This window comes from Cornus florida, unplaced genomic scaffold (assembly GCF_030987335.1).
Source record: "Cornus florida cultivar Cherokee Brave unplaced genomic scaffold, ASM3098733v1 CherokeeBrave_3.0.0_Hap2_Chr01, whole genome shotgun sequence".
NCBI classification, from domain to species: Eukaryota; Viridiplantae; Streptophyta; class Magnoliopsida; order Cornales; family Cornaceae; genus Cornus; species Cornus florida.
Genome location: NW_026775571.1, coordinates 101,408,468 through 101,425,256, shown reverse-complemented (window position 1 = coordinate 101,425,256; position 16,789 = coordinate 101,408,468). Strand labels below are relative to the sequence as shown.

At 37.4% G+C, this 16,789-nt stretch overlaps 1 protein-coding gene across 1 annotated transcript; it reads right to left on the bottom strand.

Moving 5' to 3' along the window:
- Nucleotides 1-4,426: 4,426 nt before the first annotated feature.
- LOC132278989 (GDSL esterase/lipase At1g28570-like) lies at nucleotides 4,427-9,148 on the bottom strand. The gene is made up of 5 exons (XM_059780904.1): nucleotides 8,847-9,148; nucleotides 8,391-8,621; nucleotides 6,683-6,831; nucleotides 5,348-5,624; nucleotides 4,427-4,937 (listed from the first exon to the last, which is right to left on the bottom strand). Exons 1-5 carry the CDS (start codon nucleotides 9,136-9,138, stop codon nucleotides 4,678-4,680), a joined length of 1,209 nt encoding a protein of 402 aa, XP_059636887.1. The 5' UTR covers nucleotides 9,139-9,148; the 3' UTR covers nucleotides 4,427-4,677.
- Nucleotides 9,149-16,789: the final 7,641 nt, after the last annotated feature.

The window sequence follows — 16,789 nt, the reverse complement described above, 5'->3', positions numbered from 1 at the left end:
ATTGGATGATAATGATGTATTGACTATGGTGGGACTGTAGAATCCACCTCATAAACAACAAGGTAACCCCAAAAAATAGGTAAAGCTCTTCTCACAACCTTATCCATGGAGGTGAAGCTCTTCTCACAACCTTATCCATGGAGAGTAATCATTTGTCCACACTTTTGTCCATGAATTCAAATTCAACGCACGAAGAAATGGAGAGAGAGTTGATAATTACCTTTTATTGTTACGTAAATGGTAATGGTAAAATTAAATATAGAAACTAAAAATAGGGTAAGAGTCGTTTTGTGTTAAAACGAAAGACCAAAGGTGGGTTTGAAAAATGATCGTTAGATTTAATCTAACGGTCTATATAGAAAATGTAGATTAATTTTCTTGCTCCCTGATCAGGACTCTTTATTCACGTGAACAAAATTTAATTGTCTACAACCCGATCTATAACGATTTGGAATGAATGTTGATGTGGAATGGATTTGGACTTCTAAGGCCCAAAAATATTTGTCACCCGCCTGAGACTGAAAAAAACCCATATAGCCATATTCTCTGTCACACCACTGGGTTGAATGGGCCCATATTTTCTGTCACACAGTTGTTTTCTCTTAACATACGTATTTAATGGCCAGTTTGGCTGGAAAGAAATGAAAGGAAAAGAAAAGAAAAGAAACGAAAGGTGTTGGAGGAAGATGGGAATGAGATATTGTGTTTGGTACAAAATATTGAAAAGAAAATAAAAGAAACTAAGGTATTTTGGAGGGAATAGAAAAAATGGAAGGAAAGACTATCATTTTTAATAAAACTTTGTTAATATCAAATTTGCTCTTTTTTTTTAAGTTGAAGATTGACTCATATTTAAGAGGACTTATTGAAACTGTAGAGATTATGAGAGGGAGAGAAAGGTGACTGCAGAGTTCAGAGTTTTGGTGATTGAGTTATAGGAGTTGCTAGATTTTTGGCCTCGAGAGGTTAATCATTACATACACACCTCCCCAACAGTATCTGCAGCTCTTTTCAGTGATTTGATTAAATGTTTTCGGCATTATTTTATTGACAATGTTTTACTGAAGTCATCTAGAAAGATTTCAGGCAAAGTCTTTTACTGAAGCATAGAGTAATGATAGTTTGGCCGATTCTTTATAGCGAATGGAGTTTGAATTGCCTAATTTTCAGCGCAATGACTACTCACATTTTGTGTGTAAAGAAAAATCCTTTGAGTTTGTAAAATTTACATTTGATGCCACTAATCATAAAAGAATGCTAAAGCATGAATTTATTTTTGATGTCAAATTTGCACATGCCCCATCTAATTGGATTTAATTTCTCAAAAAATTAATAAAATATAATGATAATTTTTCTAAAAAATTATAAACATTAAAATTTTCTAAAAGTGAATGGTACTTTTTATTTTTATTTTTATTTTTATTTTTTGTTAGAAAATAAACGGTATTTGAATCCTAAACAAATGAGATATGTTCATATTAAAAAAAAATGACTTGATACTAGTTATAATTTAAGGGAAAACTTAAAAAATATATTTATAATAAATTTTTTAGAAAGCCTATGAATGTTTTAGTATTTAGAGAAATTATATTAGAATTTGACACATCACCTTCTTTTTAAAAAGAAAAAAAGAAAAAAAAAAAAGAAGGAGATGACATAATTATCTCTCATAAATGGTATATTTTTTTCCGGAAGGTTAAATAACTGGCATATTTCATTATCTAATTCTTTAGTCTTTCTTATTCTTATTTTTAGTCTAGTGTTTAATGACCATTTAAAAAAAAAAAAAAATTTGTAATTATATTATACTTAAATTTTGAAAAAAAATAAAATTTATATGTCGAAGGTGCGGAGTTTGAAAGCTTTTTTGAAAAATTAATTGTGTAATCCATTTTTTTATAATTAATAGTGAATAATTTGGTTATTTTTTTATTATTATAAATATTTTTTTTCTAGTTAAGACACACACACACTGCCTCCACTAAGGTTCGAACCCTTGACCTCTCTTTTAAATGTACGAGCCTTATACCGTTAGGCCACATGCCTGTTCATTATTATTATAAATATTTCATTTATAACTTTTCATCCAAAATAATAAATTGTATCAAGTTATGATATCATTCAATATAAGTAGATCTCATTAGTTAGTTTTTTCTATCCTTCATATTTTAGTTTATTATTTAAGTACATTTCATTTTTTTTAAATCACTTTTTATAGAAAAAGTTATTAGTATATGTTATTAATTTTTAGGCAAGTAAATCTAATCAGACAGAGCATGTGCAAACTTGACATCAAAAGGCATATGAATTGAGGCTTTTTTTTTTTTTTTTTTTGGTTAGTGGCATTAATTGTAAATTTTGAACAATTCAAAGGGATTTCTCATAACATGCAAAATGGAATTATTTATTACATGGCATTGAATAGTCAATACACTTGTAAAAAAATAAAGGGTTCAGACTCTATTCGGACCTAAACAATGGGACATAATATCATTATTCCCGAGCATATTGCATCCTTGGAATGCATTGTGGTGAGATCAATGTAATGGTGAGATCAATGTAATATGGTCGCGAAAGTCTTACGCCTAAGTATCATTTTTCATATTTTATGTGTCTATTGAGTTAATTAGCTCTCTCTTTCTTTTGTTTTTCCGAAATCTAACCATAGTTCCTCTACTTCTAAATTAGATGTGTAGTGAATTTAATTTAGATTTGACATCTAAATCAAACTCATAACAACGTGGAGTAGTGCTAGAGTCAAAATGAACAACAATGAAAAAGCAGAAAAGTTTGTGCCATTAATGGAATTAATTGAAAAGATGAGAACCGTCCCAAATTGGCACATTACTAGGGGATGGCCATTTAAAGCTCAAACCTGTTTTAGGTCCTACCAATAAAAGCATGTTAAGATTTTTTTGCCAAAAAAGCTATATGCATTATAGTTGTCTGTAATGTTCAGTAATATTGAAATACAAAGCTAATCCAAATATGGTAGCATTCTTTTTCTTGGCCCACTATTGTTACTGCATGCGAGTCGCAACTTTATCTCCAAAAGGGGATTGTTATTATTAATAATATTTCTTTTTTTGGCATCTAATGACACTTCAAGGAAATTTGTCAATTTGGTGATGATAATATTTGGATTCTCAATATATTCCAAACAGAGTTTGCCGGTTGTTGGGCAAGTATATTAAGATATTAACAACCTCCTGATTAGTTTTTCATAACATAATTCAAAGTTCAACAACTACATCATTATGATATCTCCCCGTGTCCACCTTTGATTTAACAATCCTCATTAATTTTATGTTCAGATTTCTGAATTTGCTCTCTCTGAATTAACTGTGATCATCATCTTATTTTATCAATAAATAATTTCTTAACCACAGTAGTTGAGCACCAAGCTAGTAACTGTTATAGGGAAGAAAATATATAAGAATAAATAAATAAATAAATAAACTTACTTTAGAAAAAGAAACTGGTCCAACGTAGTGGGTAATGTGGAATAAATAAAGTGAGAATTATTTCAATTTTTAAGTCCACTCAATTGGATGATCTATGCATTGATTGTAACGTCTAAACAGATGGTGTTTATATATATATATATATTGTTGTTCAATTTGGTACTTCTTAAAACGTGGAGGGGACAACTTTGCTCTAAATCAATATAACTTCCTAAAATCAAGCTTGGGAGAAGTTATGTCCGGACAATTGATCTCGATCAAGACAAATAAATAATTATGTCCAAAATGTGACCTATAATAAGAACACCCCATTAACTAGATGTTTGATGAATATGACACTGAAATTTGGAGTCGTCTATGCAGTCAAATTCGGTGCATAAAGAGAGTCATGACTTTATGAGCTTACATTTCTTGCCACATTTTCTGACCAGAAACATCACACAGATTTGAACACAACTCCATTATTGTGTAGGCTTGGGTAGATGAACCTTCATCAAAAAGACAAGACATTTCCGAAGAATGGATTTGAAATGGATGGGACGTCCGTTCCAGACACTTTACTAGCTACCATTCCTTCCTCATAGACTTGCTTGGATTTTCCCAAAAAATCAAATTTGTAACTTGTAAGATTGGAGACGATCGATTAAGCCCATTATGATTTTCCCATTTGAAAATAAATTATTGCTTTACTGTCTGGACGCTTGATAATGAGTTTGAATCTTTAACACCAACTAGTTTATCATTCTCCACATAAATCTCTAACCCAAAGTCTTTGCTTTGGAGGTTCATATCTTTTGGGCTTATCCACTTTATCAAAGGAATAAGAAACTCTCAAGAGACTTCGATTAGAATTTTAAACCTGAGAATCATTGTCTTTTTGTGTCATGTTCTTTTTAAATAAAATGCGAATTAAAACTCGCCATCAAAATACTTCATCTGTATTTGTATAATAATATGAAGTCATCTAGAAAAAAATCATAGCCAAAGTACTTGCATGCATCATTTCATAAATATAAAAAAAAACCCAAAAGTTATGTCATACAAATTATTACATAGCTCAGTTCAGTTGCCATGGAAGATATCATGGACATACTCTTAGACTACTGCATAAAACACCATGGATACATAAGGTGATAGTTGTTTTCTCGGTCCGATACGCCAGAAAGTTAAACTAACGGAAAGAAAGTGGAAATGGTCGAATAAAATGGTATAGCTAGTCATAGTTTGAAGATTCAGCAGTCACAGCAACTGAAACACATGAGGTGTTCAACGGAGGAATGGTGTAGGGTCCGAATAATAGACCTTCGGAAATCCATTTAGCTGCTGCTTCTGTGTAGTGCAAACCGTCCCAGTTAACATACAGAGAAGGGTCGTCGCAACTAGTTACCGTCGGAGAGCCACATGACACAGATGAGTTGTAATTGTATGGGCCACCCCCTCCACAGCATGCAGTCAGAGCTCCTTCTGTAAATCCTGCATTAATAGGACATAAACAATAGTGTCATACCTAATCCCGATTATAAATTTTATGAGCATGAAGCATCCACTAAATAAGTAAGATCCTCTTCAGCGCTGGAGTAGGTCATGCATGTGCTCCATCAAAGATGAAACATCACGTGGGATCTGACCAACTTATCAGAGGTAACGTTGCCAAAAAAAAAAATTTACCATACTACTTTCAAAAAATAAAAAAAAAATAAAAAATAGTAATGGTAGTTTAGTCTAAAGTTAGCTCAATCCAAAATTAGTCCATCCCATTTAAAAAGGTTGAATTCGCCCTTGATAACTATGCAATCTCCACCTTTGATGGGGTACAATATATATCTAGAAAAATCACAAAATATTGATGTGTATAAGAAGGTTAAAAGGGTGCATGGAAGTACCAAATTTGGCGGGAGAAAGATACAAGGGCATTGCAGCATTGTAATAATCTGCATAGCTAATGGTGGTATGGGGATGAAGTTGTCGAATCCGGTTTAGTTCTATCTGAAGTAATTCATTGTGGTACTCAGAAAGCTTGTTCAACCAAGTGAGGCAGCCAGTTTTGGGGTCATAATCTTCCGCCGTAGAATTGGTGTAATAGGCTAGATTGGCCGCTGTGCATCCAAGTGGTATGATCCCAGGGACCATGAGCGTCACCACTCCAAGCTCGATTAACTCCTGCATGTATAAACCATTTTCAAAAGAAGTGTGCACGCCATGTGCCGTGTGTGTTTGTGTGTGTTACTGTACTAGTGGAACACAATTTATACACTAGAGTTTTATAATAGCACCTCTGCAGTACTGTCCGACAACCGACACCGAGTGGGGTGGGTGTCCAGTTTTTTATCGTTCTCCTATGGAACATGGCCTGTGTCTACGCTGCTGTCAGTAAGAACATGTTACTACTGCCTCAAAAGTAAAATCAAAACCCTAGCCACATATTATTTTATTTATTTATTTATTATTATAATTTACACGGACTTTAATGGTTAAGTTTCGGACAAATTACACAGTTTGGCTTTTATGAATTTGACATTTCCTAATTTTAAAATAGTTACAAAAAAAGAAAAAAAAAAAAAGAAAAAATTAAAAAAAATCTCAAACTAGAAAAACTTTAGTACCCTTTTATTTTTTTCCCATCTTATGAACATTACCAAAAAAAAAAAAAAAAAAAAAAAAAAAAAAAAAAAAATCCTAATCAAATATTGTTAAAAGAAATAATAATAATAATTATTACTTTTGTAAAATTTAATATTATAAAATTGGTATGAAAATTGATACGTTATATTCTAATGGCATTTAATCGTACTTTTGTCATTTTATTTCAAAATATAAAGTTATTGTAATCTTTTCACACAAAAGATAGACAACTTAATCATTTGTTTAATTTTAATTAACGACATAAGTGTCGGTAAGCACACACGTCAAATTTTAAGAAAGATTAAAGTAATAAAAACCAAATACTCTACATGTTTGTAGTTTGTCCAAATCTCAAAAAGGCCAATATAACTTACCATTTTCTTTGGAGTGAGTGGAGGTGGGGGAGGGAGCAACAGTCGAAACCTAGCTCCCTAACATACACGGGAGTACGCCCTACCGCCACCAGCTCACCTTACTTTTTTCGTCTTCTACATGAGCCTACATTTTATTTTTATTTTAATATTTTTGGTAAAGGGCAATTTATATAACAAGTAATAAGCTAAAAACAGAGCACAACATTGATATTAGCTTCTTACATTGATAGTTGAGGCAATAGTATTAACAACTACTGGTACAAATGATTCAACCTCTTCTAAGCTTATTCCTGCCGTCAATGTATGGTCATAATCATTGCCTCCAATCGTTCCCATTAGAACAAGAGAACTCTCAAGAAGTTTATTGCAATCTGCATATATAAATATAAATATATATATTGAATCAACACACTAATTGTTAAATATAACAGATAATTATTGTTGTATTAAGCTATTTGAATTTTTCTACCTTTGATATATATATATACACTATGCATTTAGGTATCATATTTGTGTACATATATATTACTTTTGTACTACTTGGTACCATTTTTATATAAGTTGGAATTATATTTTGTGCACAACATTTTTACTACTAGCAACCAAAAAGAGAACTAATATTTTGATAACCTGTTAAGTTGTATAGTAAGAGTATCACTATGAATTCCGTCATTAAAAAAAAAAAAAAAGAAAAAAAAAAAGAAAAAAAAAAAAGGGGTATCACTATGACAATCAGATGATAAATATTTACAAACCTTTTTTATAACCGTTGTTGAAACATGTAGTATTACATTTGTACAAATACCACTTTAGTGCAAATGGGTACCACGTTTTCTACACGTGGATACCAATTTTGTTATAAAAAAAAAAAAAAAAAAAGGCAGTTAAGGAATTTAAGTTGAACAATAAGAGGGATATTTAAGAAAATAAATAGTGCAAATCTATGTCTACATTTAGGGATGGCAATTCATGTTTGCGGGTCGTAATCGTGTTGTATCAACTTCAGATTATACTAAACAGCTCAATCCGAACATGATCCCGTTTAATAATCGTGTTAGGAACTCTCAACATTAACCCGATCTGTTTATTAAATTGATTACACGTGTAACTCGTTTAATGACTTATTTTTAAAAAAAAATTATATTATTTAAATTATTAATAATACTCAATAAAATAATAAATACTAAAAAAAAATATAAGCCTTTAATCAACCAAATTACTATATAATTTCTACTTTCCAAAAGATTAAATTATAAGACACAAGTTTATATAGTAATTTTAAATTTTAAATAGAAATTTATTTACGACATATATAGTTAAAAGTGTATAAACGGGTTACACGAGTTGAATCTCTCAACTCAAATACGACACAATTAACTAAACGGGTTAATCGTGTTGACCAGTTTATGACCCGAACCCGTTTAACTCGTGTCGTATTCGAGTCGTGTCAACTTTTACTACCCCTATCTTACTTTTATAAAAAATTCATAACTTTGAAAATTATTGACTTTTACTCCATATATAGGTAAATAGAGTCTCAAATATTCACTTTTTCTGTAATTTTTGTTTTTTATTAATTTGTAATTTTGTTAGATAAATATTAGTTGAGTCATATCATTGTCATTAATATATCCATCTAATTAATAGACTATATTCATAAAAAGTGGTCCTACTTAGATAAAGAAACCTGTCAACCAAATTAAAATGGCGGATAATGGTGGATATTGATTGATTTGGTATGCCAAAGATATGTATGCCGGACTCAATCGGTGTGCATGTGTGTATGTGTGTGTGTATATATATATATTATATTTATATTTATATGTATATGTATATGTATATGTATATGGATGAGAAAGTCTAGAAATAAGTGCTAAACTCCCAATGATCCTGGAGTTCAACTGGTCAAGTACTGTGGAGGTATACTTACCTGAAGATGCGTTGGCGCAGAGAGATGGCAACATTTCTTTGAACCAACCCAACTGAACTCCCAACGAAAAGTTCTCGTATTGATTTTCAATTCCCATTTCTCGGTAGAACGCAGCATTCATCGTCGAAGCACCCACTACAGCAAAATTCACACCCTCTTCAAAATTCACTGACGAATTATTCTCTCCATTACCCAAATAAGGTGGCGCGAGTCCAAGTCCAAGATTCTGAGCTGCAATGCAAACCCCATTCACTCATCCATCAAATGATATATATTTATGTAGTACATGTGTGTCTAATATAAACTTCCTTTACAGGAAGATAACCTTTAGATATGATTTAAGTATACTTGATGTGGATAAATCTCTTCTTCATTGAACAACAGATCATATATATATCTATATATACACATATATATATTACTGGTATATATTTGTATGTATATAAATAAACGTACCAATGTAGTCAATGATGGGACGACCATCGCAGCAACGGCCGGTGGGACGTTGGAAGTAGGTTTCTCCATATGGTAGATAAGCATAGTTAGGGAGAGTCAAGCTATTGGAGATAGAGTAGTGAAGATAGTTTCCGGTGTCGGTGAGGGAGTCCCCAAAGCCTAAGATGGATGTGTAGCATCCGATGGCGGGTTGAGTCGGGATTGTTAAGAAGATGAGTGGGAGAATGTGAAAAATGAATGTGTGTTTGAATGTGAAGTAGTGAGATGATGAAGAAGAAGAAGAAGAAGCCATGTTAATGTAAGTTTAGAGAGCTGATCGAGTGTCTCAAGAACATATATAATCAGAGGAGTGAGTGAGTGTTCAACAATTATATATTTCGACATATATATGTATCATTGCATTCGCTTAACCGTCAGTCTTCTCAAACCCCTCCACCAAACAGTCGAGCTTCATATTCTACAATGGTGGATATGCAATGGGCCTGTTTACTGGTTTGTTCGATCCCTTATGTCAACCACCCTCATTCTTTTTATGTCAGAGCAAGTGCTGAATTATTTGACGTCAATGGTGGCCACAACCACCCATTTTTTTTTTATTTTTTTTTAATTATTTTTAAAATCTCGAAAGTTCTAACAAGATTTAAACATGTGGTCCGCCAATAATTTATTATTTTTAAAGACTTCAATTTGTGTCGAAAATATCTTTATCTTTAGAAATCATATTTAAAGGAATGTTGAAAAAGTTGCAAAACTAATTCATCTCTTACTTATTGATGTAGGTGTTGATTTATGAAATAATCTAATTGATTTATTCATATTAATTCTTATCTAGTTTTACTTTTTAAAAAAATCTAATGTAATCTTGTGAAGAAAAATTACACTAAAATTTTATTTTCATATTTGGTGGTATAACGAATCAAAATTGATACTCCAAGTTTTTATTTTTGTAATATATTATTATACTCTCCTATATGGGTTAAGAAAAAAAAAAAAAAAGAAGAAGAAGAGGAAGAAGAAGAACCTATAATCAGAATAAAGCGTTTTGATAATTAATTACATAAGTTACCAATATAATTGACTAATCAGAAAGAAAGCGCAACACACAACCGTTATCACATTAATTTAATATGATCTTCAATTAGTTTTAGATTAAATAACTCTTAAACAAGAAGAAGTTTAAAGACTTTTTATACCTAAATGTTAACATACAATAAGTTAACATTCAACAAAAAAAGTTTGAAAAGAAAAAAAGTTATCATAGTTTAAATATTATATATAATATATTTAAAAGTTAAAATATATATAAAAATAATATTAGAATTCGGGTTTGGATTGCTAGCACTTTAACCCAAACCCAACCTTAATTAAATTCGGATTGAGATATTGCAACCCAAACTCAACACTAATTATAAAAATGATTATCCAAACTCGTGAAAATCAGGCTGGCCTTGGGTTGAGTTCGGATTACCCAATCTAAGTTGTATCTCAATCTCCAACTTCATCTAAAGAAAAAACATAAAAAGAAACCCTACCCAACCCCACCTATTTTCTGTTTTTTTCTTTTTTTTTTCAGTAAATAAAAAGAAACTTTTAAGAGAGGTCCCACTCACTATCCTAAATTTACTAAATCTAAATATATACTATTGTTGTACTTTGGTGAGTTTTGATTGTTAGACCTTTACATATCAAAAACAGAGTTCTCTTCTCTTCATTGCACATGCATGCTAGGTGGTTGGGCATGTGTGCCAGCCACCAAGCTGATATTTAACCTCCACTTCATTACTTTTTCATATCATAGTTAAAAGTTCAAACAAGTAAAGTAGTTCCGTTATTTTTTGTCACCTCTTCGTTTTATGGTGTGGTAATACGGAGTTGACAAAGGCAAAACGTTTGATCAAGTCCTTAGGCCACGTTTGGTAATTATTTTTACTTTGAATAGTGTTGATGACCGCGCCACGATAGCTGATTAAGTGGCGCCACCTCTGCAACAAGGGTACAACTGGCCAGTGCTTACCTGGCGTGCCTACGGTGGATTAGGTATTCTCGAGCTACCTATCCAATAACATAACTCATTGGCCGAGGAAGGGGTCGCTACCTTTCCTTTACTGTGGACGTGCCTCGCTCCAGTCGGATGGGCTCCCCCCCCCCCCCCCCGGCTCGCTCAAGGGTGCTCTCTGAAAGAGCGACCTCGACTAACCTGTTTACACATTTCACTTCTCGGCAAAGAAGACCTCGGGATAGAATTGGGATAAGACCCTGCAAGGTCATGAAGGCAGGACCTCGAAAGGGACCTATCCCCACTAAAGCATGAGAATTTGAAGACATGTGGATAGGTGGCTGAGATCCAAGGGCTCGCCTCAGCCCGAGGCCTACACAAGGGGGAAAGGATACTTGGTACCTAAACTCGAGCAATGAAGGATAAGAAACGCATTAATTGCGAAAGACGTTTGATAAGACCCGTATTAATTAGGAAGCACCGCTACCTCCTTTGACCGAGGGGCAAAGCACCGCGGCCCATCCATCAATGTCTCATCCGTCAGATGAGGAGACCATCAAACCTTTAGGTAAGGGCGGGCTCAGCCAAATGACTAAAAGACATTGATCGAGGAAGTAAACACTATCAATAGGGGTGTTAATCAGCCTTTAAGACAACAACCACCACATTAATAGCTATCCTCTGATAAGCTCGAGCTTACATGGTATCGAGGTCAGCCTTCCCTTTCTTAATCTCCATACCTAGAGAATCCCTTGTGTTGCTTGGATCCCCACTTGGATACTGATCTCAGATTTCTTAGCTTACGTGGAACGATCTCCTCGTCCTGCTTACGAACTACCATCAACATTTTGGCGACTTGACCGAGGAGGAGCGCTTCACCTATGTTAAGCATACGAGAGATCAGTCCGCCCTCTCAAACCAGCCCTACTCTAGGCGAGGGCTACGATGGGTCTGTAAGTATGCCTGGGTTGTACTTCCCCGAAACTTGGATTATCTATCCTGATGCGCTAGTCGAAGCCCATAATGTGCTGTCGCACAGAATGGAGCAGCTTGAAGGTACCCAGAGGGAGGTAGTGACTTTGCTGCGGCAGATTACTGACCAAGGAGTACTTCGGCGAGGTGCAAATCAGAGCGATAACCTCTCTGATGAGCTCACTGGGGAGCATACAACCTCGAATAATCCAGCGCGATAGACGTTCTCGTCATTAGCCGAGGCAAGGCAAGCCACCGGTCAACACAGGCAATCGCGAAATACACCGCCGCGGGCTCGCCGAACCCTTTTTAGTACTCTTCTTACTGCACCCGCAAGGTTGAGTATGCCAAGTACCAGTTGGAGGGAGGCTCGTCACAGAGACACGGGCTCGGAGGGGTTCGGACATCAATAGGACCCTGCGCAGCGGTCGCCGTATGTAACTATGGCGAATCGGCAAACACTGCTGCGAAATGAAAAGAATATGCTGATGCAGGAAGTAGCCCCAGAACCACCCTACGCACAATCCATCGCGCTTCTCCCTTACCCCCTGGGATACTTAACCCCTAAGTTTAGCAAGTTTGACGGAAGGAAAGGGAACCCGCGAGAGCATGTGGTGCGGTTTATTGAGGCCTTGGGGCCCTTCAAAAACGATCATACTCTGCGACTTAGGGAGTTTTCAAAAACTCTCACGGATAGAGCCTACAAATGGTATGAGAATTTAGAATTCGGGTCGCTCACTACTTGGAACCAATTAGCCACAATTTTCCAATCAAAGTTCTTTTAAGCAGAGGAAAGGGTGACTACTCTTTCCTTGACTAAAGAGACTCAAGGCCCGGGAGAGGATTTGCTTACCTATGTCCATAGATTTCATGACCGAGCTATAGAATGTTAGGAAACCCATGAAGAAGAGGCGCTGGCTAAGATTTGCATACAAGGCATACAGGGGTCTTACCGAATCCATCTCATTAACCTCAAACTCCTCACTTTCATCGACCTGTTAGAGGCATCTCGGAATTTGGCAAGTAACCTCGCTATTTGTGCATAGGCCGCTACGCAAGAAGAGTACCGAGGTAGGCGTAGACCTCAAGTTTCAGCTGCGGATGAGCCTCCCAGTAAGAGGGGCGCGAGGCCAGCCTTTGCTCTTTGCTCAAAGAATTCGGACGAGGCCCCTCCGCCGTTCCCATGTACTCCAGAAGAAGTGGAGACCATTTTTAAAAAATGGATCCAACATGGAGACATCAGGCTACCCGAGGTGACCCTCGAGCCCACCCTAGAGGAGATGGCTAATCTGAAATATTGTTTATATCACTGGCATACTCGTCACCCCACCTATAACTGTTGGGCATTACGAAATACTTTCCACAGGCGGATTGCTAATGGCAAGCTCATTCTTCCCCCTAGGGATGTGAGAGAGGAGCGTTTCCCCACGCATGATCGAGGTGTGTTGATGATGGTATTGGGAATGGAAATTAGTAAAGAAAGGGTCGAGGAGGATGCTGACCAGGTCACACTGGTGGAAGAACATGACCTCGATGCGTTTCGTTTATTGGGAACGGCCCCTGTCAAGAATATTCTCCAAAAGATGGATTTTTCTCCTTTTGCCCAGAAGGAAATAACAAAATTTCTGTGGCTAGCGGCGAAGGAGGGTGTCAAAGAGGTGGCGTCAATTGCGTCACTCCCTGTATCACAAAGGTCACCTGGGTCGGCTATAGTCTTTACAGAGGAGGACAAATGTGTCCCTACTTCGCACAACAGGCCATTGTACATCACAGCTTCACTCAATGGGGTCGAGCTCAAGTGAGCGTTTCTAGATAATGGTTCGTCCCTCAATATCATGCCTCTGGAAGTCTTTCACCGCAGCGGTCTCCCGGACTAGAAACTTATCCGAAGGTCAACTGAGATCGCCGGATTTGGAAGTGATATTTGGAGAACTGAAGGGCACGTGACGGCCGAACTGGCCATTGGAAAGTTTAAAAGTTCGGTGAAATTTCACGTCATTGATTCGGATACCTCTTACCATTTGCCATGGGTTGAGGTTGGATGCACAAGTTCGAGATTGTACCATCCTCGTATCACTAATGCATGAAGGGGTTCTGGAACGGGAAATATGTAGTGGTCCGTTGCTCTGATCGACCATTTGCTAAAAGGGAGTCTCATATAGTAGAGGCTGGATTTTTTAATAAGTTAGAAGATACAGAGGAACCCTAGCCGTTAAAGGCCTTTCTTATACCAAAATGGGAGGAGATTGACCAACAAAAGGAGGAGAAAATGCCAGGAGCGGCTACTAACCAGAAGAAGCCAGCTGTCTTCAAAAGGATACATTTGTCCGATGGAAGAATAACATACCACTTATAACGGTGTTGGGGGGTTCGATCTCAGGCGAGACCGCGCCCTCGAGTGGAGTTGTGTCAAGCAGAATCTCCGAACTTTGAGGAGGAAGCCAAAATGGAGTCAGGCGAATCCGCTCGGCTCAGTCAAGAAGAAATGGAGGAAGTCAACTTAGCCAATGACGGCCGCTCCCGGGTAGTCTATGTGTATAAGAAACTGGAAGGAAATAAGAAAGCGGCACTGATAGCCCTGCTCAAAGAATTCGAAGATGTCTTTGCCTGGACATACAAAGAAATGCCTGGATTAGATCCTCAGGTAGTGGCTCACCATCTTAATGTGCGACCGGATGCATGCCCAGTTAAGTAGGCACTAAGGAGCTTTCGACCATAACTCGAGTTACAAATAAAGGAGGTGGTATAAAAGCTCTTGTGAGCCGGCTTTATCAAACCAATTCAACATCCTACGTGGTTGGCGAATGTGGTTCCAGTGAAGAAGAAAAATGGAAAAATCAGAGTTTGTGTTGATTTTAGAGATCTAAACAAAGCATGTCCTAAAGATGATTTTTCGCTACCTATAATTGACAATTTAGTAGACTCGACCTCAGGGCATGAAATGTTCTCATTCATGGATGGATACAGCAGATATAATCAAATTAGAATGGTGCAGTGTGATGCAGAGAAAACAGCATTCCGCACCCCCACGGGAAACTTCTATTTCACAGTCATGCCCTTTGGCTTGAAAAACGTAGGGGCCACTTACCAGCAGGCCATGACAGCTATTTTTCATGACATGTTGCACAGGCAAATGGAAGACTATGTGGATGATCTGGTGGTGAAATCCCGTGTTCGGGGTGAAATTTTGGCTAATCTGAGAAGTGTCTTCGAAAGATGTCGAAAGTATATGCTAAGGATGAATCCACTAAAATGCACATTTGGGGTCGAGGCTAGCCGTTTCTTGGGCTTCATAGTGCATTATTAAGGGGTTGACATCGAGCAAAGCAAGGCCCGAGCTATCATAGAGATACCCCCACCACAATCCCTCAAGCAACTAAAGAGTTTAGTAGGACGGGTCTTGTATTTACGACGCTTTATATCGGCGCTCGCCGAGGTAACACATGCTTTTGGCGCTCTGATGAAAGAAAAATCTGAGTTCAGATGGAGTGAGCAGCACCAACAAGCTCTCGACCGTCTCAAGAGACTGTTCTCCTCGCCAACCACCATGATAGCCCCTCAGATAGGGATTCCCCTTAGACTCTATATCACCTCGATAAAGCGCTCTATTGGGGCGCTCCTCGCCCAGGAAAAGAATGGTCAAGAACGCCCTGTGTATTACATCAACCGAGTTGTGCAAGGTGCCAAGGCACGCAATTCTCCAATAGAGCGCCATTGCCTATCCCTCGCTTTTGCAGCCAAGAAATTTCGCCATTATTTCTCAGCCCATACCATTCATCTCATCACCAAATGTGACCCGTTGAGGTACCTGCTCTCGTGACCAATCATTTCAGGACAAATGGCATGGTGGTTTTTGATGTTGGCTGAGTTCGATATCCAATGCCTAGCACCTCGCGCCATTCTAAGTCAGGCCATGGCAGATCTAATAGCCCAATTCCCTTCTGGAAATTTTGAGCCGGTGCACGATGACTTTCCCCTCGACAAGTTCGAGTCAATTTGTTGCGCGGATGAAAACATGATCTAGACTTTGTCATTTGATGGATCATCGACCTCTACGAGAGGCGGCGCAGGAGTAGTGTTGACCCCTGAGGAGGGGAAAGCCCGAACTCTTTCATACAAGCTCACTTTCGGATGTTCCAATAACACAACAGAGTATGAAGCTTTGGTGCTGGGTCTTCTGGCAGCCCGGGAAGCTAAAATCAAACGGTTGCACGTGCAAGAAGATTCAAACTTGGTGGTAAAATAACTGGATGGCTCTTACGCTATCAAGGAGCCGGCTTTGGCGGCATACATAACCATTATCCAGAAGCTCAGTAGTTATTTTAGTGAACTCCGAATAACCCACGCGCCGAGGACTGCTAATCGGCATCCGGACGCCCTGGCCACTCTGGCATCTAAAGTTGAGATTACAGGGGAATCAGTAGACATCCGCATTCACAGGAAGAATGAGTCATGTTTGTATGACGCACAATTTACAGACTCTAAGGATAAGGATTGGCGAGACCCTTACGAGTCACAGCTGAAGGGTGGCGTGGGTGAGATTCTTTTGATGGAACTTAAAAATTTTACAGTGTATCTGGGGGTATTGTACTTCAGGGCACCTTGCGGGACTCTGGCAAGGTGCGTTTGAAGACAGGAGGCCAGTAAAGTGTTGGGCGAAATTCATGGGCACACATGTGGCGACAATTCACTAAGCTTGTACTGAAGAATACAAAGGCAGGGATACTATTGGCCATCGATGGTAAAGGAGGCAACGGCTATTCAGAAAGCATGCCCCAATTGCCGAGAGCTGTTCGAGGAGAACCAATCTGTGGCCAATGTCGAGGAAGATTAGAGACACAAGTATGTGGAGTATCTCAAAAATTGGTCGCCCTCGCAAGACCCTGAAGAGGCTGCTCTACTCAGAAGGGAGGCAAACCGATTATTCATTTGCAGTAGCAAGCTAATAAGGCAAGGCTTTGATGGCAAGGCTAAA

What these genes read in the sequence shown, in the direction of transcription:
- LOC132278989 (XM_059780904.1), bottom strand. Translation starts at nt 9,138, where the DNA reads ATGGCTTCTTCTTCTTCTTCTTCATCATCTCACTACTTCACATTCAAA. An exon ending in CTATTGCCTCAACTATCAAT is followed by an intron (nt 5,625 to 6,682) that starts GTAAGAAGCTAA and finishes TTATACATGCAG; the next exon opens with GAGTTAATCGAGCTTGGAGT. An exon ending in TCTTTCTCCCGCCAAATTTG is followed by an intron (nt 4,938 to 5,347) that starts GTACTTCCATGC and finishes CTATTAATGCAG; the next exon opens with GATTTACAGAAGGAGCTCTG.